This window comes from Bombina bombina, chromosome 4 (assembly GCF_027579735.1).
Source record: "Bombina bombina isolate aBomBom1 chromosome 4, aBomBom1.pri, whole genome shotgun sequence".
NCBI lineage: Eukaryota > Metazoa > Chordata > Amphibia > Anura > Bombinatoridae > Bombina > Bombina bombina.
The window spans coordinates 517017760-517043760 of NC_069502.1; the positions used below are offsets into that span (position 1 = coordinate 517017760).

The 26001-nt window shown below is 38.0% G+C and overlaps 1 protein-coding gene across 1 annotated transcript in view; it reads right to left on the bottom strand.

Annotated features, from left to right (window-relative positions):
- Positions 1 to 5376: 5376 nt before the first annotated feature.
- Positions 5377 to 26001, bottom strand: part of ASRGL1 (asparaginase and isoaspartyl peptidase 1) — a 125365-nt gene continuing 104740 nt past the window's right edge. The window contains exons 4-7 of the mRNA XM_053710431.1: positions 18972 to 19126; positions 18438 to 18556; positions 13225 to 13335; positions 5377 to 5777 (exon numbers count right to left, since the gene is read on the bottom strand). Coding sequence (XP_053566406.1) covers positions 5557 to 5777; positions 13225 to 13335; positions 18438 to 18556; positions 18972 to 19126 — 606 coding nt within the window. The 3' untranslated portion in view covers positions 5377 to 5556. The remainder of the gene's footprint in view (positions 5778 to 13224; positions 13336 to 18437; positions 18557 to 18971; positions 19127 to 26001) is intronic.

Here is a 26001-nt window from a genome sequence, read left to right on the forward strand (position 1 = left end):
GGTAGTTATTAAATAGTTAATAACTATTTAGTAACTATTCTACCTAGTTAAAATAAATACAAACTTGCCTGTAAAATAAAAATAAACCCTAAGCTAGCTACAATGTAACTATTAGTTATATTGTAGCTAGCTTAGGGTTTATTTTATAGGTAAGTATTTAGTTTTAAATAGGAATTATTTAGGTAATGATAGGAATTTTATTTAGATTTATTTAAATTAGGTTTAAGTTAGGGGGTGTTAGGGTTAGACTTAGGTTTAGTCGTTAATAAATTTAATATAGTGGCGGCAACGTTGAGGACGGCAGATTAGGGGTTAATAAGTGTAATGTAGGTGGCGGCGGTGTCTGGGGGGCAGATTAGGGGTTAATAAGTATAATGTAGGTGGCAGCGGTGTCGGGGCGGCAGATTAGGGGTTAATAAGTATAAAGTAGGTGGCGGCGATGTCGAGGGCGGCAGATTAGGGGTGTTTAGACTCTGGGCTTATGTTAGGGTGTTAGGTGTAAACATAACTTTTATTCTCCCATAGGAATTAATGGGATATCGGGCAGCAGCGAACATAAGCTTTCGATGCTTTCAGACTCCCATTGATTCCTGGAGGCGGCGGATTGAAAACCAGGTACGCTGGGCCGGAATAGTGCAGAGCGTACCTGGTAGAATTTTGATAACTTGCAAAAGTAGTCAGAGAGTGCCGATTTGGCATTCGGAATATCTGTAGTTACGTAAGCATCGATCTGTGTCAGACTGAGACCAGCGGATCGTATGTTACATCACAAAATGCTACTTTTGCCAGTCTGTAACCTTTGATAAATAAGGCGAATCAGGCTCGCCACAATAACGCTGCGGAATTCCAGCGTATTTGCGGTTGATGGCTTGATAAATGGGGCCATTATGTCACCCAAAAAGATAAATAAAAAGGAGATCCTGGGGAAAGCCACATATGCGGCTACCTCCTCTGTTGACAAATTTTTAAAGGCAAAAGAATCTTCTACTCCATTAGCTGCACAACCATCAGCCCTTCTATTGGGAGATCACATGGTATCCTCAGACTCAGAGGAGGAAATTGCCACTGAAACATTCACTATCCCCAAAGCTCTACTGGATTCCCTTCCCTTCCAAACAAGTGAAGCAGTGTATAAGAGATGAGCTACTAGAAATGAAAAAAGACATTACTGATATGGGACACAGATTTGAAAAAGTAGAAACTGACCAAGACACGTATACCACAGCGATTAATAAGATATATTCCCAAATGCAACAACAGGATGAAACTATCTAGGAATTGGAAAACAGAATCGATGATGTCGAAAATCGTAGTCAAAGACAAAATATTAGAATCAGGGGGATTCCTGAGACAATCACAGCCCCTGAAATAGAGTGATACTTACAAGGTCTATTTAACTTCCTGAAAGAAGATGACACAGAGGATCTCATTGAAATAGACTCCAAATACATCCGTCCATCAAACACTTTACTCTGAGAGAAAATAGGCCTCAATTCTGAAAACCCCTTTCACTAAAGAATAACATGCACATCTTTATTCTTCAACTTCCTCCAGTGGAGGAAAAGACAAGACTGATTTACCAGTGAGGTGGTAGGGGTTTAAAGAGCACTTGGGGTTTGGGAATCTTTGCCTCCTCCTAGTGACAGGGAAGCATAATTCCCAGGAGTAATGGATCATGGACTCTCACCGCAGGTATGAAATAAATGTGTTTTTTCTAAATTTCTGCTCACCCACTAGCCATTGGCGAGTAGAAATTGTACTGTGGCCAGTAGTGAAAGATAGTGAGTGAATGTTAAATCAACATTTACTCACTATTGAAGGCTTGGTATACAAGTGCAACAGTATAATGCTGCTGTAAAGATGGAGCATCGGGTTTAAGGTGCAGCATCGTCGTGAAGGTGGAGTACTGTTGCAGTGTGGAGGCACTGAGAGGAAGCATGGGTGATGTGCAGAGGTAGAAGGAGAGGCATCTTGAACCGGAGTGCAACTTCTGTAAAATAAGTAGGGCCCTGATCTGGCTGATTTGAGGTTGGGGCAATACAAAAAAAGGGAGGGGGTGTAGGAGGCTATATGTAAATAGAGAAGGCTGATTGGCCGTCAATACCAATTAAGTATCTATTTTTAGGTGTGAGAGATTTCGAGCTGTGAGCATAAAAACTTAAAGGGCCATGATACCCAAATGTTGAAACACTTGAAAGTGATGCAGCATAGCTGTAAAAAGCTGACTAGGCAATATCACCTGAACATCTCTATGTAAAAAAGGAAGATATTTTACCTCAAAATGTCCTAAGTATTCACACCCCATTGTAAAGGACTTTAAGCAGCTAAGCAGTATGCCTGTCCCGGGACAGGCAAGGGAGTGAGCTCTATGCACACTCCTGTAATTTCCCTATTCAGTTTAATTAAGTTTACTATGAAATCTCATGAGAGTTAAGTGAAATCTCATGAGATCACAGTAAAAGAGTTCATGACCTTAGCACTGCTGATGCTGATTGGCTGCTGTTGATTTCTTCATTTTTTATTTTATTTTTTACCTGCAGCTGGGCAGTAACTGAAAGATAACTTTTTACACAGAACTTACTCTGGTGAGATGAGAAAATTGTGAGGTAAAATATCTTCTTTTTTACATAGAGATGCTCAGGTGATATTTTCCTGTCAGCTTTTAACAGTTGTACTGCATCAGTTTCAAGTGATTTAGCATATGTGTATTATGTCCCTTTAAACAACATAGCAAGCTTTAGAGATTTTGAGGGCTTTTCAGAGATTTTTGCTTTCAGATATCCTAGTCAGGTTGAAAAGTACAGAAATGCCCTTAAAACATACATTTAAAGAAATATTGTGGGGGAATAAGAAATGCTCTGTACCCAAAGAGCAGTTCATTTTTAGAAGATAACTCCCTTAAAGGGACACTAGATTTTTCTTTGCTTAAATGTTTTGTAGATGATCCATTTATATAGCCCATACAGTTGTTTTTTTAAGTATAGTTTTGCTTATTTTTAAATAAAATTGTGCTGATTTTCAGACTCCTAACAAGCCCCACATTTCTAGAAGTAGACTGTTGTCTACCAACGAATGAGGAAAAAGGAATGCTGAGACTTGAGGTAGATGAAATGAAGTTTTATTCAGGAGCAGGCTTATCATCAGACACTTGGTAAGCTCCTATCTTACGCGTTTCGTGCATGGGCACATGCGCTTCAACTCCAGCTTGTTTCTGTTTGTGTAAAGGGTCTTTTCATATGCAGGGGAGGAAGGGGTCTGTTCTTTTGATTTCCAGCCCATTTCAGTGGGTGTCCCAGCCTTACCTTTTCAACAGTGCTAAACTGTCAGCTTCTAAGTAAGTTTTTAAAAGGTTTTATACTTAAATTTTAGATCAGTATTTGTGCATGTTATTCTTTATAGTAGTATCTATTACATGCAGTTATATGAAAATATATGTATACTGTCCCTTTAAAGGGATAATGTATTCAGACAAGCTGATGAGTTTTTTGTATTCAAATAACTGCATGGACACTTTTTCTTTTACCCTCGGGGCTGCCACTACCTCTTGATGAAATAGCTTTTCTATAGCAAATACTGCAGTATTGATACAATCAGTATAGGTGGCAGTTTCTGCAGGCAAAATCTGCTATTTTAAATGAGTGTCCCATTTATCATGCTAAAGGCCACCCATGGTTAGTTACTGGCCTGAACCTGCCCTGGATTACACAACTTTGCATCATGTAAAAGGGCGATAAATGCTATCTATGCAAAGCCAAATGTACAGCAAATGTATATAATTTGTAATAATTGTATTAAAATGACTCATGGTTTAAAATGACAAATATTAAAATGTACTAAACAATAAGGTTTTTCACAATGTCAAAACATATGCAAAAAGAGGGTGGGGTAGTGGGCGTGGTAGCTAAGGTGATGGGTGGGATCAGTGGAAAGTAACACTTTGACCTGGCTAGTAGCTTAGGACCTGAACTTTTGAGCTCTGTGTGTGTGTGTATGTATGTGTGTGTATATATATATATTTATATGTATATATACATATATATATATATATATATATATATATATATATATATATATATATATATATATACAGTATATATATATTTATATACACACAATACATACATTTAAATACAAATACACACACATCTACAGGCATATATACACACAAAAAGTATAATTAGATAATCCCTTTATTACCCATTCCCCAGTTTTGCCTAACCAACACGGTTATATTAATAGACTTTTTACCTCTGTGATTACCTTGTATCTAAGCCTCTGCAGACCAGACTGCCCCTTATTTCAGTTCTTTTGACAAACTTGCATTTTAGCCAATCAGTGCTGACTCCACAGGAGTGATCACAATGCTATCTATATGGCACACATGAACTAGTGCTATCTAGCTGTGAAAAACTGTCAAAATGCCCTGAGATAAGAGGTGGCCTTCAAAGGCTTAGAAATTAGCATATGATCCTACCTAGTTTTAGCTTTCAACAAAGAATACCAGGAGAACAAAGCACATTTAATAATAAAAGTAAATTGGAACGATGTTTAAAATTGTATGCCCTATCTGAATCATGAAAGTTTTGACTACACTGTCCCTTTAATGCATTCACACAGGCTTTCAACAAACTAAGGTTGTTTAGGTTGAATCTTACAACTGTTGCTATTTAGGGCTGACTCTTACAACTGTTGCCGGGATACTTAAAAGAAAACAAAGAAAATTTGTATATGAAATATTTAATTATGCTGTGCAATATATTTTCATGATTCATTTTGAAACCTTTTCTTGCAATTTAGTTGTGGGGTCTCCAGTTCTGAGAACTAGAAGTGCACATTACATACTCAACAAGCCTAACTTTGCTACATATCTGTCTTAAATTGGTCTCCAAAACAATGCATTTTTTCTAACAAATTGACAGCAGCTAGTTTTTTTCTACTCTAGCAACAAGTCAGTATTGGCCACACCTAATAATGCAAGTGATGGGGGGGGAATCAGATCATTGCAGACTGGAGCAAAGTAGGTGTTAATGTATTCAGAAAGTTTTCACAGTTACACATGATGATGCTATAGTGGAAGGCTATAATAAATAAAATGGTTTTAATTACAAGCAGCTTTATTTCCCTTTAAGTTAGCAGTCTAATAAGATATACATAAACTACAAAATCATATGAAATTAGAAGACTGCATTATTTGTAGATTGTAAATTCCCACGGGAATAAGGCCCTCAACTCCTGTATATGTTAGTCAAATTTTGTCTCGTCTCTTTTAAGTCCTGTATCATTGTTTTATTTAAACAAATTGTACCCTTGGACAGTGCTGCGGAATATGTTGGCGGTATATAAATAAAATATAATAATAATTTGTACACATGCATGTCTGATCAATACCTATTTTTATTCAACACATTTCAGAGGTTATCATACTTACTAAGCAGAATTAGAATTAGGAAACTTTATAATGTTGACTGATCCCTCTCACAGCCATTCACATATGGCAATCTGAATTATGTCTGATTACTTTAGTAAAGAAATAAAATGATACAGCATTTGTGCTGTTTAAATGTACAGTGCTTCATTAACAGCTACAGTCTGATTTTCATTGTGATAAATGCCAAACTGCAACACATCAGCCTTCACAACAGCCCAGGTCATTTGCTTTGTGGAGAATTTTGCTGCCCAGTCACCTGACCGGCTTACGACTATAACTCCTCCGAAGCCATCTACCCTGGTCTTCATGGTGTTTAGACCGGCCTCTGCAGCTTCTTCAGCAGTCATGCCTGGAACATATGAGTCACATATAAGCAAATACAAACAGTAATACAAAATAAGACAAAATCTCTATACTGCTGGCATAGGATCCCATAGCATATGCTTAGCCTATTTCTTAAACCGCCTTGGCCCTTAGACATGCACTAACAGAATATACATAACACATGTCATGCTTTTCAATCACAATACAGGAACTTAAAAAAAACCCTGCAAATAATGTTTTATGTAAATGTAGATTTAGTGCACAGTATTTTACAGAATTCCAGCCCATTGGCAGCAATGCATACCAGCATACAATGCATACACTAGCAAAAGGAAGATGGCATTGTATGTATAAAACAGAAACAAAAACAACTGTAGTTAAAATAATTAAAATAGCTAACTTAAAAAGTGATTTTATAACAGTCAAGAAATATTTTCCACAGTGAAAAAAATACTATGATAATATTTACAGTAAGATATAGTTTAAATTGTAAGTTCCATTTCAAGTATTAGGGCACCACCTAGTGGATAGAATTACATGAAAGAAAGATAAAAAAAGATATAAGAAAAAAAGGAAAGGAAAAGAGAATAGAATAGAAAAGAAGAAAAAGAAATCTGAAGGTTACAAGGTCACATCTGAACAAAATGCTGCTCTATAATCAAAATCAATTAGTCGGACAGCCTTCTGTTTTTCTTTTTTTACAACTTCCCAGGTTTGAAGAAAAAGATACAAAAGTATTGATTTATTATAAGAATACGATATTTGCGATTTACCATAAGCAAGGTAGGCACAATCCCCACTCACATCACCCTGCCATATTGGATGACATTATGATGCAACATCAGCAAAAAGATAAAGGTAGCTGCTCAGCCAACTAAATATAAAAATAATAATTAGCACTTTAACACTAATGACAATTAGCCAAATCTTAAATACCTTAGTATACATAATTCTGTTACTCCAAATCTATGGTACAAATGCAAACCTATCAATATAATTTCACAAACTGAGGAAGATTTGACTAAGAGATCATGTACCCTACCCATCTACAACAATAACCTATCTCCCACAAAAGCCTTGTTAATCTGCATATTAGGATCAATTAGGGTTGCCATCTGTCTGGGAATGAGAGGGTTTCCATTTGAGTGTCTGGGTTTGAAACTGAGTCAGGTTTAGGGACATGCAAATGTCAGAGTTTGGTGGGATACAGCCACAGCCAAAAAGGTGACGTATATTTGCAACATACTGCACATGTCTAAAGTTATTTCTCTTGTGTGTGTCTTTGTGTGGGAGTGTGTTAGGGGTAGATTTATTATAGAGAGGATGTTACATTCTACGCCCATCATGTCAGGCTCGCCTGAAACGGAGGTTAAGAAGCAGCGGTTGATACAATCGGGATGATTGAACCCCTGATGGCGGCCGATTGGCCCACCAGTGAATATTGTGTAACCTTTTTCTGATATAGCACAGATAATATGATGAAAACTGTCCCCTATGATAACTGGTAGATAAACCGTTATCTAAACCAACCTGTAGGAATTGAAAGACTCTAGGGATTTGTTCCAATGAAAACCTTTGCTATGACACCAGGAAGAAAACATTTCCACACTTTGAGAGAAAACCGTCTAATCACAGGATAACTGCCTGAATAAGAGAAAATAGTTTTTAGGACTTTATGGCAAAAAAAAGAGTTTTGTACCTTTTTTTGGAGGAAGACTCCAAAGTGAGCCAGGAGATCACTTAGACAAATATGCATACTATGTTCTATAAGGACAATTCAGAGTAATTGGAATCACTGATGCTTGCGTCTACTTGAAATTGGCTAACATGCTGGAAAACCAATGACAGCTCCCACTACCTTTAAAAGATCCCGGAAACCTTGTAAATATTCTGGGTGCTATGGCCAAATAAAAAAAATAGAGCCACAATTTTGAATGGTTGAGGAAAAAATGAAAAACAGGAAAGATAAAGAAGGGCAAATAAGTGCAAAACAAATACTGCTGCCACCTGAACAATAAGGAAGGGAAGGGTTCTTGGACTCTCACCATCAAGAAAGAAATAATTTATCAGTTAAGCAGAAACTGTTTTCTTTCAGCAGATATCATTTGTGGGAATCCAAGCAGTGAAGTCCACAAGACCACCATGAAATAGGGGGACAAACAGTAAAGGCAGGACATTACTAATTAGGCACTAGGGCCTGCAGACCTTTCCTAACAAAAGCAGCCTCAGAAAGAAGCATACACATCAAAGTGATACAACTTTGAAAAAGTGTGTAAAGAGGATCAAGTAGCTACCTTACAAAAATAATCAATAGAAGCCTCATTACGAAAGACCCAAGAAGTAGCTGCTACTCTAGTGGAATGAGGGGTTGTTTTCTCTGCAACCAAATAAGCCTTGCAGATTAAAGCTTTAAGTCAAGCTACTAAAGTAACAGTCTTAGCTTTCTGACCTTTGCGAGGCCCAGAAAAATGAGCAAAAAGGGAAGAAGAAAGACAAATCTTTTGTGGATTTCACATAATATTTGAAAGCTCTCATAGCATCCAAATTGTGAAGACGTTCCTAAGAATTTTTTGGAGCTGGAATCTCAATTATCTGTAGACACTATCTTAGAAAGAATAGCTAATGTAAAGAAAAGTCTTATCCTGCTGAAAAATTTGAAAAAAAGCTGAAGGTTTCAACCTTGCTTCCTGAGGAGACTAAACTCCCTTCTCTGAGAACTGGCATCATGAGAAGATTACTATCCAAACAAGCCAAAGAAAGGAGGCTCCCTGAGTCAAAGACTGGTAAATCTGCCAGCAAGTTAGGGACTGTCTTCTCCTGTGAACTACAATACAGGATAGGGAGAGAAGGGGACAAAAAGAGGGGTTTATAGCACTCACATTCCTATCATAGTAATACCCTGTATCTAAACAGTGGATGGGATTATAATAGTGGGTAATAAAAACAATAGAAATTTATTAGGTAAATTTTAAAAAATGTTGGGGATAAAACATTCCCCTACACACAATACTGTGCAAAGATAGATAGTTAAATAAAAACAACCTAAAGAACTAAGCCAAAGAACATACCAAAGCCCTGTGGTATAAGCCCCCCTGTATTCCTGGCCGTCCAGGTGACAGGAGCAAAAACCCCAAGGCAGAGAATTGGTACGTATGGCTTAATAAAGGAACAGATAGAATCCCCAAATTAACAAGGGACTCGGCGGGTTAAAAGAACCCCTAAAAACATACGCGTTTCGGCCGTGAAGCCAGCCTTTCTCAATGTTTAACTGAAAATTTGTCAAGCCGAATGACTGAGACCGGCTTCTATTTATACCCCACCCATAGTTCTATTAGCCAATTCGAAACCTTTTCTAAACACACCCCTGTAATACACCAATCAGGGTGTTGTGTCTTGTAGTTCCGCCTCCCTTGCATCAAACTTAGTGTATTATATTATATTATGTTCGTGTTACTGGCAAAACCACTCACTGCTATATTGGATACAGCTTAGTGAAAACGTAATTCAAGAGATTGAGGTCATATATTTCCCTGCGCTAATATTCAGTGCCCGTATTTGCATCTTTACACACTTCCGTTGATTATCAGAACTCTATTTGCTGATTGGTTCAACAAAGCAACCGATCGTCATTTTATTGGTAGGGGTGTGTGAGTTATCACCCTATTGTATAAACGGCTTTGATTCTAAATGCCCAATCCTATAAAGAGAGTTTGTTCATAACCAGGGTATGTTGTGTGTATAAGTGACATAATTAACCAACTTGACCTCAATAGTAGAAACCTCCTGAATCCACAGAATCATCCGAATCTGACATAACATAGCGCACTCAACAATAGGAGCAGAATTTGAGATATCAGATATTTTCTCCTCTCCCGAGGCAGAATCTGACTCTCCTGTATCCTATACCTGAGAGGATATAAATGTATACTGGTTCTGCGGGATGAAGCAGAAAAAGTAGGATCAGCTTGCTATTTCTGGAGGAGGCATTGATACCCATACCAAGTAAAACTGGGATTTAAAATACACTTTGAATCCTGGGAGAGAATTTGGTTGACCAACAGGGGATAAATCCACAGGTAGGGAAATATTATTAAAGCAAATTACCTGTTGTGGGAGCTGATGAAGGTTCTGAGTGGATCAGAATCACAGATCTACAGACTTTGTATTACCTGCTATCTGCTCTTGGATACACTGGTCTAGGGTATTCAAAAATTAGTAAAGTAGTCAGATAAAAAAAACAGTAAACACTGGGTTAACATAGTAAGGCGCAATGCAAGACATGATAAATATATTTATATATCTGCAGCCTCGGAATATATATCCAACTCTAACTACACCTTATGTGTGAATAAGACATTTTCTCATTAGTAATTATTCCGTTACTGTGCTGATAAATATGATAAAGAATATTTAGTGGAAAAAAATAAATGTGTGGTGACCAAAACATGTCCCTTTGCTCTCAGTGTGCATAAACCCATGTAGGAATAGATAGTTTTTAGTCTGTGCAGGTGTTATTCTACTTACCTGCATACAATTGACTCTACTGTGCTTACACATGAAGTTGCCTCCAGTAGAAAGCCATCCTAGTGAGTGTGCACAATGTCTCTGGATCTGAGTAGGAAGACTACAACCAGGATGAGGCTGAAGGATAAATCCCAGTGACACCTGTGGATGGTATATGAAATCGCCCACTGTGTGATACATATCACTGCCAATTTTACTCCTGCACACCCCTCTGTTCTATTCCTGGCTGTCTGAGGGGTATACTGGCTCACAGAGGTCTGAAAAACCTTATCTACAATGTGAATGAAGAACACTTCAATTTTTACCTTCTGTGGAGGCAAAAATAAGGAATCTTGCATTCAGAATGAAAAAGAGGGCCTCGTAAAATATACCTTTTATTAAAAAGATTTAAAAACAAGTGGATTACAGTCTTTGTGGGCCAACAGACTGGGCAATAAGCATACATGTTTTGTGCCTATACCAAGCTCTTGTGAATGATGATTTTGTCCCAGTTATCTCTGATGGTATTTGACCCTAGCCTGCTGCCTTTCACAGCAATATATGTCTGCATCAACTCTAGCAGTTCCTGTCTGCACCAGACCCAGCAACTACCTGTATGCACCAGCTCCAACAGTACCTATTTGCATTAGCTTTGTCAGTACCTGTCTGCACCTGTTTTGGTAGTACTTTCTGTTCCAATTCCAGTTACACCTGACTCTGATAGTCCTTGCAGCTTCTGTTCCTGTGTAATTTGCCAACTTTATTTCCAATTGCATTAAAAATAAAAGTTTCTTCTAAGACTTACTTTAGGTCTTGCTCCATTACTATGTCTAAGAATGGTTCCATGATATACACAATTGTATTAGATATATGAAACTAGAAGCGCTTGTCTCAACCAAATTATGAATAGTTAAAAAGGAGGAATCAATAAATTTCCAGTAATCTTAATAATAGTACACACTTATGAACTAATCAATTGATCAATGTTCTTACTGATATAAATGTCTGTAATGTCCATAAGCTTTGATGTTATAAAGTGTAGCAAATGTCCTCCAGCGTTACACACTTTGTATCAGTCACCTTTCAAACTGCTGCTCACAGGGGGTTGGCTGTTTGTCCGGCAGCCGGGTAGAATAATCCAAAGTAGAAAAGATCTGGAGCGCAAAAAGAAAAGGGAACTGCAATAGTGTGAGATCCAACAACACTTTTTATTAGCACGCAATTAAAATCTACTCACAAAATTTCCAAATAAGTCAAGCACATAGCATCAAACATGAAGAGTATTCCGGTGCTTCTCTCACGGCTGTATCCTTGCAAGACTCGGCGTGTGACGTCACCACCCGATCTACTGCCGCGAGATTTCAAACACACCTCTCTACTTCGTCAACTGTCAAACAGTTCAGATTCAAGCATTCGGCGCCTCAACGCGTTTCCCCGCCCCTTCTGGCGGCTTTCTCAAGAGTACCAACTGCTTACAAAAGGCTCCTATTTGTACTGATGCGATACTAGTGCCCCCTGCTGTTGATATTTGTAGGCGGAACTCTTCTTCTCCGGAACGTTTCTTCTAGTTTAGAGTTTAGTTCCGGAGAAGAAGAGTTCCGCCTACAAATATCAACAGCAGGGGGCACTAGTATCGCATCAGTACAAATAGGAGCCTTTTGTAAGCAGTTGGTACTCTTGAGAAAGCCGCCAGAAGGGGCGGGGAAACGCGTTGAGGCGCCGAATGCTTGAATCTGAACTGTTTGACAGTTGACGAAGTAGAGAGGTGTGTTTGAAATCTCGCGGCAGTAGATCGGGTGGTGACGTCACACGCCGAGTCTTGCAAGGATACAGCCGTGAGAGAAGCACCGGAATACTCTTCATGTTTGATGCTATGTGCTTGACTTATTTGGAAATTTTGTGAGTAGATTTTAATTGCGTGCTAATAAAAAGTGTTGTTGGATCTCACACAATTGTATTAGAGCTCCTGTAGCCAAACACTACGCAGCTTAGTGAGACAACTGTTCAGCTGAACATATTTTTAAAATTGTGATGAGCTAATGCGCATTACAGGAGCTCAAATGAGACTTGTCAGGAGGAACTGCCATATATACAACTTGTATATTTACTTTAAAGGGACATTCTAGTCCAAAATAAACTTTCATGATTCAGATGGAGAATGTAATTTTAAACAATTTTTCAATTTACTTTTATCAACGATTTTGCTTTGTTCTCTTGGTATTCTTAGTTGAAAGCTAAATCTAGGAGGTTCATATGCTAATTTCTAAGCCCTTGAAGCCTGCCTCTTCTCTCAGGGCATTTTGACAGTTTTTCACCACTAGAGGGTGTTAGTTCATGTGTGTCATATAGATAACATTGTGTTCATGCACATGGAGTTTCAGTGAGCCAGCTCTAATTGGCTAAAATGGATGTCTGTCAAAAGAACTGAAATAAGGGGGCAGTTTGCAGAGGCTTAGATACAAGATAATCACAGAGGTAAAAAGTGTATCTCTATAACTGTGTTGATTAGGCAAAACTAGGGAATGGGTAATAAAGGGATTATCTATCTTTTTAAACAATAAAAATTCTAGTGTAGACTGTCCCTTTAAGGTTAGACTGAAATGCTATGGCATTCTGTTTCCACCTCTGTATATGCATTTGAGTGCTAGATAAAGATATTAAAAAAGTTTTTTCAAGTTCAAGATATGAAGAATGAATCCTTAAATCAACCATTTTCTAGGGCAAATGTTAAAACATTTCACTAAAAATTGTTACATCAAACTTGTTTACAGCGCTGTATACAAACAAGGATAAAAATTCATGAAATATAGAAGAAATATATCCACACAGTACCACATTCCCATCCATATAAAATGTATAATGTGAAGTCGCTCAGAGTTTCTGGTTTCCTAAATAATATTTTAATTATAAAGAGATCATCCATAAACAGCAGTGTATTTAGTGACTTCTTTCAAGTTAATATGACTTACCTTGCTCCATATAATGGAGGACTTGTTTTGCTAGAACCATCTTCATGATACTTTCTCCATGCCCTGTAGTAGACACTGCACCAACAATATTGTCTGCATAACCTCCACTACCTGGAAAATTAATTTAAAAAGAAAAAGGACAAGTTGACAGTTTTTTCATTATATTACAAAAAGCAAAACAAATTATCCAAAAAGGTTGTTTTCAAATGTCGGCATTATTCTTATTACCATGATAGAATCCTATCAGCCAATCGGAATTTGAGGGACGCCATATTGGATGACGTCCCTTAAAGGAACCTTCATTCATCGTTAGTCCGTCGGTGAAGAAGGATAGCTCCGCGTCGGCTGCTTGAAGATGGTCCCGCTCCGCGCCGAATGTAAGAAGATAGAAGATCCCACTTGGATGAAGATGTTTGCCAGTCCGGATGTCCTCTTCTTGCTGGATAGGAGGAAGACTTTGGACCCTCTGGAGGAGCTCTTCTTGCCGGATAGGATGAAGACTTCGGACCCTCTTCTGGACGGATCGGTGATACCCGGCGTGGTGAAGACAAGGTAGGGAGATCTTCAGGGGCTTAGTGTTAGGTTTATTTAAGGGGGGTTTGGGTTAGATTAGGGGTATGTGGGTGGTGGGTTGTAATGTAGGGGGGGGATATTGTATGTTTTTTTTTTCCAGGCAAAAGAGCTGTTTACTTTGGGGCATGCCCCGCAAAAGGCCCTTTTAAGGGCTGGTAAGGCAAAAGAGCTGTTTTCTTTTTATTTTAGAATAGGGTAGGGCATTTTTTTATTTTGGGGGGCTTTGTTATTTTTTTAGAGGGCTTAGAGTAGGTGTAATTAGTTTAAAATTCTTGTAATCTTTTTTTATTTTTTGTAATTTAGTGTTTGTTTGTTTTTGTAATTTAGTGGGTTTTTTTTTGTAATTTAGTTTAGTTGATTTAATTGTAGATAATTGTAGATAGTTTATTTAATTAATTTATTGATAGTGTAGTGTTAGGTTTAATTGTAACTTAGGTTAGGATTTATTTTACAGGTAATTTTGTATTTATTTTAACTAGGTAACTAGCGTCCGGTCGGAAGATTAGGGGTTAATAATTGTAGGTAGGTAGCGGCGTTGTTGGGGGGGGCAGATTAGGGGTTAATAAATATAATATAGGGGTCGGCGGTGTTAGGGGCAGCAGATTAGAGGTACATAGGGATAACGTAGGTTGCGGCGGTGTACGGAGCGGCAGATTAGGGGTTAAAAGTGTAATGCAGGGGTCAGCGATAGCGGGGGCGGCAGATTAGGGGTTAATAAGTGTAAGGTTAGGGGTGTTTAGACTCGGGGTACATGTTAGGGTGTTAGGTGTAGACTTAGAAAGTGTTTCCCCATAGGAAGCAATGGGGCTGCGTTAGGAGCTGAACGCTGCTTTTTTGCAGGTGTTAGGTTTTTTTTCAGCTCAAACTGCCCCATTGTTTCCTATGGGGGAATCGTGCACAAGCACGTTTTTGAAGCTGGCTGCGTCCGTAAGCACCGCTGGTATTTAGAGTTGCAGTGGCGGTAAATATGCTATACGCTCCCTTTTTGGAGCCTAACGCAGCCCTTCTGAGAACTCTAAATACCAGCGGTATTTAAAAGGTGCGGGGGAAAAAAAGCATGCGTAGCTAACGCACCCCTTTGGCCGCAGAACTCTAAATCTAGCCGTATGTAACTCATTATAGTTTAATAACGGCCTTGCTTTATAAGCTGATTATTTATTAATATGATTGTAATACATTTATAATAAACACTGCTATTATTATATTGCATTCTTGTGTCAGCTTTTATTTTTATGAGTACTGTTGAGACCCGTTAGCAAGACAAAACACATCTGTATCATGTACAAGTGTTAGTTATTCACTATGCTGATATGTTTTTATGGTGATGTTTTAATAAACATACTTTGAATTGGACAAAGTGGTACTACTACTCTTTTGGACAGTCTTCATTTCTGGGGTGAGTGCATAGCCCTGCAGCGTGCACCTATTTGCAGGAGTGCTGGACATTCATATCCTGATTTGTTAGTTCACTTACAAGTTATAGCTTGTTTTTACAATTATCATAGGCACGGTTCATAATACTGAGTGCCTGGCTACTAATGATCTAATTAGTTATATATGTATTTATGTAAATTTATCAGGCTTGAAAAATGTACCCTACCTATCATTCTCACTGCACCCTGCATGTCATATATAAATGTTTAACTCATGCAGAGCAAGGAAGTATGGCAATTCATGTGCAAAACCATACACATTAGTAAGAGTGATAAACTAAGTATGTGCTAATATCGCAGTATCTTTTATGATAACTAGAACCAATGCAGACACTAAAAAGGTATTTTCCCTTCTGAACAGCAGATGGGCCAGTGAAAAAACTCCTCTTGGTGTGGGCACTCTGAAGGCAATATTAGTAATGAAGGGAAACTTGTGCTGAATTTTTTTAAGATGCTTCTGATAATGAAAACCCTCCTTATGAATATTCACAGTTCAGAAAACACAGCAGCTCTTCCTCTGGTCACCTTAGTATTACGTCCTTCTCCCTCCTTCAAGACTACTCCTGTATTGCTCCTACTCTCTGAAACTCTCTACCACACTACATCAGACTGACTTATACCTCTCTTAGCTTCAAGCGCTTTTGAAAAGCTACCTTGATAGGCTTACCATCCCTTCTATGCAGGGCCAGCCTTAGCCATTGCGAGGCCCAAGGCAGGATCACAAAATAGGGGGTCCCAAAAACCTCTGTTTCATGGGAAAACTCAATAAGGTCCAGTATCAGTGAGCGTCTAAGATATGGGATGGGGCAAAAAAACAGTGACACAGGAAAGCTCCTCCTGGCAGGGTGTGAGTGACAACCAGTTAGTGTAGAAGGGACTCCTGAACTCTCTCATCAGAAAAAAGTCAGCTTTATACAGAAGAGGGTAAAATATGAGATTATAGAGCAGCATAGAGCGACACCAATGTATACAGAGAATGTGGTCAGACTATAGGTGTGAGTAACTGGCAGTGAGGGGGGTGGTGAACATAGAGAAGGTATACAGAACTGTGTAGAGGGACAAGGAGAAGTATGTGAATGGTACAGCATCATAAAAACGAGTTTCAAAGGATATAAGAAAATAACTAGTATATATTAAAACATAAATAACACAAGGAGTGTGTGGGAAACTCATATGCAACAGACTATTACAGTTGGGACTGGTAACATAAGTGGTTGTATTTGGGATTATTCTGCTGCATATACCAGTTAGAATTACATAATGAAAGCAGTTAACATAGATATTTTGGAAACAGATATTTAGAAACATAACCCATGAGATTGAGATTTACAGCTGCAGGTCTTCGGGGCAAATGATTAGTAAATGTAAAACCATAGCAGATTTCAGTGTACTGTGGACAGGTGGTTATGAGTGAACTAACTTTCTCTTTCACTACAACTTTCCTGTCCTCTGCACAAACAGACACTTCTAGTACTGATGCCTGGATGCGCTCAGCTCTCCATTGCTCTTACACCCCCCCCTTCACCACCAACAGCCAGTCACCACCCTCTTATTCATGCAACATGCAAGGAGCTGATTGATTGGAGAATTGTAGTAATAAAAAGTCAGCTTGGCAAAAAAAAAAAAAGGCATTAAACAAATACAGTTGACACCAATGCGGCGGGCCCCCCTGACCACGGATCCCAAGGCGGCTGCCTCACTCGCCATACCCTAAGGCCAGCCCTGCTTCTATGAAATTTCTTCCTGTCATCCTTACTGAGCAAATCTTGATACCATTCTCTTTCAGCTGCAGCTACAATTCACATGTCAAGATTCACAACACCTACCTGTCTCCTCAGCCCTAAACCTGTAGATTGCATTCTCTTCTGACTAAAGCTATGCTGGTTTTATATTAATCTGCTTTGTTTATTCATTGAAGTGAAATCAAATGCTTCAGTCTAGCAGCAGGACAAGTACACAATGCTATAACTATACATAGAGTGGCTGGTGCAGCTCCTATTAACACCAGCTTTTAAAAATCTCTGTAGAGTCAACCATGGGGTAATTAAACGATAGGACAATGATGTAAAGTTATCAGATATATTTAATGCACTTTTAAGGCTTCCTCTAAAATAAAATTAACCCCTGAAGTGTGTTTTACAAGTATTTTTCCAGTTTACAATTGCTTAAAAGTATGATAAATTGTTAATTGTATTTATTTTTTTATTTGAAGTACAGTTTTGGTGATTGATACTATCACCTATTGTTCTCAAGGACATGTCCATTTAAATAGACTGAGCCTGCAGAAAGAGCAAATCTGCTCACGTTGTCTCTTTACATTCACCAATGCCAATATTTAGGTACTGAAATTAAATAGTTAATTATTAAAGTTTATTGGGGAGAGGGGTAAAATAGTATATATTGGGGCCCATTTAACAAGCTCCGTAGGGAGCTTGTGGGCCCATGTTTCTGGCGAGTCTTCAGAAAGACCACTGCTCCATAACCCTGTCTGCCTGCTCTGAGCAGGCGGACAGGAATTGCCAGAAATCAACCCGATCAAGTACGATCTGGTTGATTGACACCTCCCTGCTGGCTGCGAGTCTGCAGGGGGCAGCGTTGCACCAGCAGCTCTTGTGAGCTGCTGGTGCAATGCTGAATACGGAGAGCGTATTGCTCTCCGCATTCAGCGAAGTCTTGCGGACCTGATCCGCACTGTCGGATCAGGTCCGCAAGATCTTTCTTAAATAGGGGCCATTGCTTTTACTGTGTAGATGCCAAATTGCAAGTATTTAATGTTAACCTTTTCTTATTTACAGGAAATTCTATGTGCCGGATCACCCCTCATATTCACAACATTTTGCCACAGTGACTATTACCTGTTCCTACGTTTGAAGGATTACTTGCAAAGAACAAGTTTTGCAAGTGATGAAGTAATGGCAACAACTTTCCAGTTCACTTCCATTATCAAAATGTGCACAATCTTTCTGTTGCACCAACTCCTACTGAGCATGTGCAAGAATTCACAGTATATACTTATATGCATTTTGTGATTGGCTGATGGCTGTCACATGAAGGAAATTTTAGCTAACTTTAAAATTTGTCAGAAAAAAATCTACTACTCATATGAAATTCAGAATAAATGCTTTTGTACTGTCTTTTTATTGTGCATTTGTTTATTATGCAATTTTACTGTGTTTAATGTTCTTTTAAAATATAAATGTAGCTTACCTATACAGGCTGTATCACCAACACGTCCAACCATTTTATTGGTGAGTCCACCTGTAGAGGTTGCACATGCAACATTGCCTTCAGAATCAATAGCAACCGCTCCAACTGTTCCCAAACCTCTGAAAAAACATGAATATTAAAAACTAAAAAAAAAGAAATGTTTTCAAATCATGGTCTATAAACATAATTTGATGACAGAAGAAAATAAAGGAAGTAAAAGAGAGGTAGAAAGAAAGTAGTTATCAAAATAAAAGCTAAACCGTTATAAAAGCTAAAACAAAGAGAGTATAATACTGTGGTTAAAATGTCATTATATAATGAAATGTGGTATGATTTTTTTTTATAACATTGAGCAAGGTAAGTTAACAGTATTGTTTGGGGGGGGCATAAGATTCAATGGCTAAATTAAACCAATAGTAACTAAATTATGAAATATAATTAGTAGGGAATGGAATTTTGTTACTAACTGAAATGTAACAAGGATTAGCAAGTAAGGAACTAAAGTAAGAGTGAGGTTTTTTTTAATATATTTACATTTGAGATACTACTGGATTGGAACCTGGCTTCAGGTTTGTCTTCCATCTCTCCCTGGACCGCTCAGATATTAGTGTTTCACCAGGTACCTCTTGAATACCTTGAGACTTTGCAAAAAGGGAGGCTCCTTTACTTGTAAGAAGCATATGATCAGTCTGGGAAAAAATACAGAGAATACATATACTAGGGCTTTTCCAATATGTGATTCTACGATATTTTGTATTTGTCCCACACAGCCTACAACTAAATATTGTAAGTGCCCAGTATGTGTGTAGGGAAGCATTTGGCTGTGACTCCAAGGTACACTACCTTTACCATACACATCACACACATCTATACAACTCATACATGTATCCGACTATGAAAGTTTTCCATGAAAGGGAACTTCATTGTATGAAATTTGTGTAAGTGGGTCAGTATTCTGGTAACAGGATAAAATAAGATAAAGTGTAGTAATTGATTCAGCCTCATCTTGGAGTAAAATCACGATATTCACATGAAGAAGGAACACACACCTAGATTACAAGTTTTGCGCTATAGAGGGTAGTTAATGAAAGCAACAAAAGTTCCATTATTTTACCCTCCATAGCGCTGCCATTACGAGTTTTTAAAAAACCACCTTGTGCGTGCGATATTGTTTGCATTGAGCTCCATACCGCACAAAATACAAGCGCTGCTTTGACGTGCTCGTGCACGCTTTCCCTATAGACATCAATGGGGAGAGAGTGTTAGAAAAAAAACTAACACTTGTGATCGCGGAATGAAAAGTTCTGTAACGCAATCCCTGTGATGTCTATAGGGAAAAAAAGTTACGTTTAAACACCCTAACATAAACCCCACGTCTAAACACCCTAATCTGCTACCCCCAACATCACCGACACCTACATAAATCTGCCGTTCCCAATATTGCCGCCACCTAAATAAAGTTATTAACCCCTATTCTGTCGCTCCCGATATCGCCGCCACTATACTAAAGTTATTAACCCCTATTCCACTGCACTCCAACATTGCCCACACTATAATAAATCTATTAACCCCTATTCCGCCGCTCCCCGACTTTGCCGCCACTAAATAAAGTTATTATTAACCCCTAAACCTCTGGCCTTCCACATAACTACCACTAAATAAACCTATTAACCCCTAAACTGCCAGCCCCCCACATTGCAATAACCTACATTAAAATATATTAACCCCTAACCGTAACCCTAAACCTGACCATAACGGTAACCTTAAACCTAACCCCCCTAACTTTAACATAATTAAAATACTGTAGAGCTAAATTAAAGTTACAATTATTAACTGATTTGAATAGCCAAAAGAATTTCAGTAGCTCTCATCCTATTGGCTGATTTGAACAGCCAATAGGATTTTAACAGCTCTAATTCCTATTGGCGGATTTAGATTTTTCAGCGAATAGGAATGCAATGGTACCCCCAGTATAAAAGGGGTACCTTGCATTTGAATCCTCAGTGTGCGGCGGACGATCGCATGAAGATGACCTCCACGTCGGATCAAAGGACCTCCGCCTTGGACCTCCGCCTGGACCTCCACCTCCGCGCATCGACCTCTCCACCTCCGCAGGGATGAAGAAGATGCCGATCCTGCGATGGATGAAGATGGAGCCTTCAGGATAAAGATTAATCAAGCGGGACTTCAGCAACTGTGAGTACCTAAAGAGGGGTTAGTTTTTTAAAGTTTTTTGGGGGTGGGTTTTTTTTTTATTAGGGTTTGGGCATTTCTTAAAAGAGCTGAATGCCCTTTTAAGGGCAGGAAAAAGAGGTGTGCCCATACAAATATCCTTTTCAGGGCAATGGGTAGCTTAATTTTTTTGGTTTTTTTTAGAGTTAGGTTTTTGGGGCGTTGGTGTATTGGGGGTCTTTGTATCTTTTACAGGTAAAAGAGCTGTTTAACTTAGGGCAATGCCCTACAAAAGGCCTTTTAATGGTAGTTTATTGTAGGCTAGGGTTTTTTTTATTTTGGGGGGGCTTTTTTATTTTTATAGGGCTATTATTTTAGGTGTAATTGTTTTTATTTTGGATAATTTCATTTGTTAATTTTTGTAATTTAGTGGGGGTGGTTGTACTTTAGAATTTTTTTATTTTTTTTATTTAGTATTTTTTATTTTTTGTAATTGTAGATTTAAATTTTTTAGTAGGGTTAGGTTTTTTTAATTTGTAATTTAGTTTATTTAATTTGTAATTTAGTTTATTTAATTTGTAGTTAGTTTAATTTTAGTCTAATAGTTATGTTAGTTTAATTTGTAGTTTAAATTTAGTTTTTTTTTATTTCACAAGTAGGTTTTTATTTATTTTAAGATAGGGATCTTGTATTTTAATATAAATTTAGGGCGGTGTTAGGTTTAGGGGTTAATAGTTTAATTTAGCTTTTGGCGATGTTGGGGGCTGGCGGTTTAGGAGTTAATAACATTATTTAGTGGCGGCAATGTTGGGGTGCGGGGAAATAGGGGTTAATAACTTTAATATAGTGTGGGCGATGTCGGGCAGCGGCGGAAAAGGGGTTAACAACTTTAGTATAGTGTGGGCGATGTCAGGCAGCGGCGGAATAGGGGTTAATAAATTTGATTAGTGGCGGCGATGTCGGGAGTGGCAGATTAGGGGTTAATAACTTAAAAATAGTGTTTGCAATGCGGGAGGGCCTCGGTTTAGGGGTTAATAGATAGTTTATGGGTGTTAGTGTACTTTTTAACACTTTAGTTATATGTTTTATGTAACAGTTTTGTTGCGTAAAACTCATAACTACTGCTCTCAGATGGCGGTACAGATCTTGTCGGTATAGGGTGTAACGCAAGTTTTTTAGCCTCACTGCAAAACTCGTAATGGCAGCACTATGGGAAAGTATATTAACCCCTAAACCTAACCCTAAACCTAACCGTAAGCCTAAACCTGACCCTAACGGTAACCCTAAACCTAACCTTAACCCTAAACCTCACCCCCCCCCCCTAACTTTAACATAATTAAAATACTGTAGAGCTAAATTAAAGTTACAATTATTAACTGATTTGAATAGCCAAAAGAATTTCAGTAGCTCTCATCCTATTGGCTGATTTGAACAGCCAATAGGATTTTAGCAGCTCTAATTCCTATTGGCTGATTTAAATTTTTCAGCGAATAGGACCTCCGCCTGGAACTCCGTCTTGGACCTCCGCCTGGACCTCCGCCTGGACTTCCACCTTGGACCTTCGCCCGGACCTCCGCCTCCGCACATCAACCTCTCCGCCTCCGCAGGGATGAAGAAGATGCTGATCCTGTGATGGATGAAGATGGAGCCGCCTGGATGAAGATGGAACCTTCGGGATAAAGATTATTCAAGCGGGACTTCAGCAACTGTGAGTACCTGAAGAGGGGTTAGTTTTTTAAGTTTTTTTGGGGTGGGTTTTTTTTTTCATTAGGGTTTGGGCATTTCTTAAAAGAGCTGAGCCCATACAAATGTCCTTTTCAGGGCAATGGGTAGCTTAGTTTTTTTTTAGAGTTAGGTTTTTGGGGCGTTGGTGTATTGGGGGGGTCTTTGTATTTTTTTACAGGTAAAAGAGCTGTTTAACTTAGGGCAATGCCCTACTAAAGGCCCTTTTAAGGGCTATTGGTAGTTTATTGTAGGCTAGGGTTTTTTTTATTTTGGGGGGGGCTTTTTTATTTTTATAGGGCTATTATTTTAGGTGTAATTGTTTTTATTTTGGATAATTTCGTTTGTTAATTTTTGTAATTTAGTGGGGGGGGGGTTGTATGGGAATCCCATTCAAAAACGTAATTTTTGTGTGTGCTGGACTGACGTTGCATTACAGGCTAAAAGGCTTGCAGTACCGTTATACCGACAAGACTCGTAATGGCTGCGTTGCTGTTTTAATGCTGAAATGGCCATTTTTTTCAGCGTTAAAACACGAACGTAAAACTCGTAATCTAGTTGACAGTTCTTTAGCTGGCTATTTATTATGTGTAAAGGTGAGGGTAGTGGAGTGGATAAATTAATTTATAAGATGGAAAATTGTGAAAAATTATGTGTGTGTCTCCAAAACAGCATATATCTATCATATTATCACCTGGAATTTCTTGTGCAAACAATAGCTTCTGCTTACAAAAGGGTTATAATGTTAAAGTACTTTTATATTAAGGCTGCGTAATAATGCAGAGTTCAAGTCACTATTTTTTAATATGTATTTTTGTTTGGGATTGGGAGTTACTACAGACCATGACAATTTTAAATAAATTGGTGAGGACATTTACAAACTACACCAAAAAAAACAACAATGTATTTACATCTTGCAATGTAGGTATATCACATGTGGGAGTTTATTCCTTTATTTGCTGATAAAACAATACCAGCTCAAAATTAGTTTTTCTATAAGACTTTCATGCTCTGTTGAATTGTAGTTAATGAAGTATATCCAAATAAATATTAGCACCACTTGTGGAAACTTAAGAAATCTGAGTTATTTCAACAAAACCATAAAAAAATCACAATAAAGTTTCAGTCTAAACTACCTTAATTATGTCACACAAAACATTACACCTTCTACCGGTTTTAAACCCATATTGGGAGGTACTATGTCATCTAACCCCTTCAGCACACTTTCCTGCACAACCTATTGTCCTTATATACAGATCCATCTACTAGTAGATAAAATCTAAAAAAAAAACAGATCAAACCTTCCTATTTATCTATCAAAATATATTGGCTATATCGCTAAAAAATTGGGCTTTGCGTGCGGAATAGTCACCTATTGGGTGTTACAAGTCACGCGGTATGGCTATTCCACTAGCGTTTTAGCGTATACCGCAACGATCCATTCCGAACTCAAAAAATGGCCTTTGAGTGTGGAATGGTCAGCTTACCCATATTACAAGTTGTGCAGTACAGCTATTCAGCTAGCGTTATAGCTTATACCGCAATGATCCATTCCACAATCAAAGACTAGTAGTTATGGATTTTGACAAACAAAAATGTTTCACAAAACTCATAACAAAAATCTTACAAAGTACACTAACACCCAGAAACTACCTATTAACCCCTAAACCTCTACCAACTCGCATCGCAAATACTATTATAAACCTATTAACCCCTAATCTGCCACCCACCAACATCGCAACTACCTTAAAGTATTAACCCCTAAACCACCATCCCCCGCATCCCAAATAATATAATAAACCTATTAACCCCTAAACCGCCGGCCCCACATCGCAACAAACTAAATTAAACTATTAACCCCTAAACCTCCGACCCCCCACATCGCTACTACTAAAATAAACATATTATTTAACCATTATTAACCATTGTTTAACTCTTGTATAACGTAAAGAATCCACATTGCCCCCGTAACCCCAAAACTATTATCTATGTAGCAAAATCAACATAGTCCTATTTCAAAAACAACTCATGATTGTACACAACCTTTGTGATCTATTAACGATATGGTGAGCATAAGAAATTCTCAGCTTGTACACAAAATTGACCTTTGTTTAACACAGGGACTAATATTGCAATAATAGATGTGTTAAATTTATGTGTCAAAAATATTAAAAAATATTTAATACGCATATTTGCCCAAATATGATTTCCATTGGATCTTCCTGTTCCTTGGTTTTAACCTATAGAAGAAAACAGTATCATCCTGTTAAAGTAATTCTCACTTTGAAATGAATGAATATCCCAATTCATTACTCAGACAATATTTCAGGCACGCCAAATTATACAGTCAGACATCGGTTTCCCATACGTAAACCTGGAACTTCAGTATACAGAAAAAAATATACTAAAACAATAAAATACAAAAACAGCAAGATACAGGGATAGCAACATTGCACCCGAGAAAAAAAAACAGAGATTTGTTTTTTAAAAACCTTCACCAGGATGGCAACGGATTGAATATCCAGAGGAGGAGGTAGAATCAAGAGGGGGCTTTTTATGCGTGAGTTTAAATAGTGAATGCCTGAAAGGAACAGGGAATGTCTATGGCAAGAGATACGTTGAAAAGATGAGTAAGGTTTGTGATTAAAGTAGCAGAGAAGTGGAAGAAGTTAAGAGGTATGATATACCATAGCAGATGTGCTAAATGGCTAGTAGTGTGTGGATACTAATTATTGATTTAAGGTGTTTCTGCCACATTCACTGCTAACAGGTGCAGACAGAACAGTAAATAGCCACATTGGCAATACAATCTGTCGTACTGAAGAGCTCTGTGACTTTAAACGTGACACCGTCATTGGATGCCATCTTTGCCATAAGTCAGTAAGTGAAAATTCTGTACTACTAAATCTGTCCCAGTCAAATGTAAGTGCTGTTATTGTGAAGTTTAAGTGTTTAGGTGCAACTACAGCCCAGCCACAAAGTGATAGACCACCAAAACTCACCCTAATGGCTTGAATTTAGATTTCGAATTAGGCAGTTTTTAAAAATACTTTTAATCCAATTTTGCTCTTATTTTTATTTGTATTTTAAACAAGTTTATTATCTGTAAAATTGGCACAAAACAACCTTGGGATCTACTGCCATAAAAGTTTAATGGGGTTAATAATAGTGAATACATTTAACACAAATTTACATGTATTTTAGAAGTATACTTCTGAATAAATGTAAATCGTTCTTAAAGCAGCATGCCGTCTTCTGAAACTTTAAGAGTGCTATATAAGGGTGAGTATTGAACTACACAAACCGTAGTTCAATATTCTTGGAAAGAAAAAACAAAAAAAGTTGCTCAGCCCAAACAACTTTAATATTGTAAAATTTGGAGGTGCACCATATTTGCATAGTATTTCTTCTAAAGAAAGATTGGGTTACTGAATATGTACCCCATAAAGTCTAGAGAAACTGCACTCAAACAATACATAACAGAAAAAGCAGAAGACAGATGCTTTAAGCACCAAACTGTCATTAACTCCCCAAAAAATAACAAAACCTGAGGGCCGACTGAATATAGTTGAGACACAGCCAGTTTCAGCAGTTATCGCAAGTGCAATCCCCCCGTTGTCCCCTTTCTGACTTGGTGTGAAGTACATGGAGCTGTGGTACTTACAGAGGA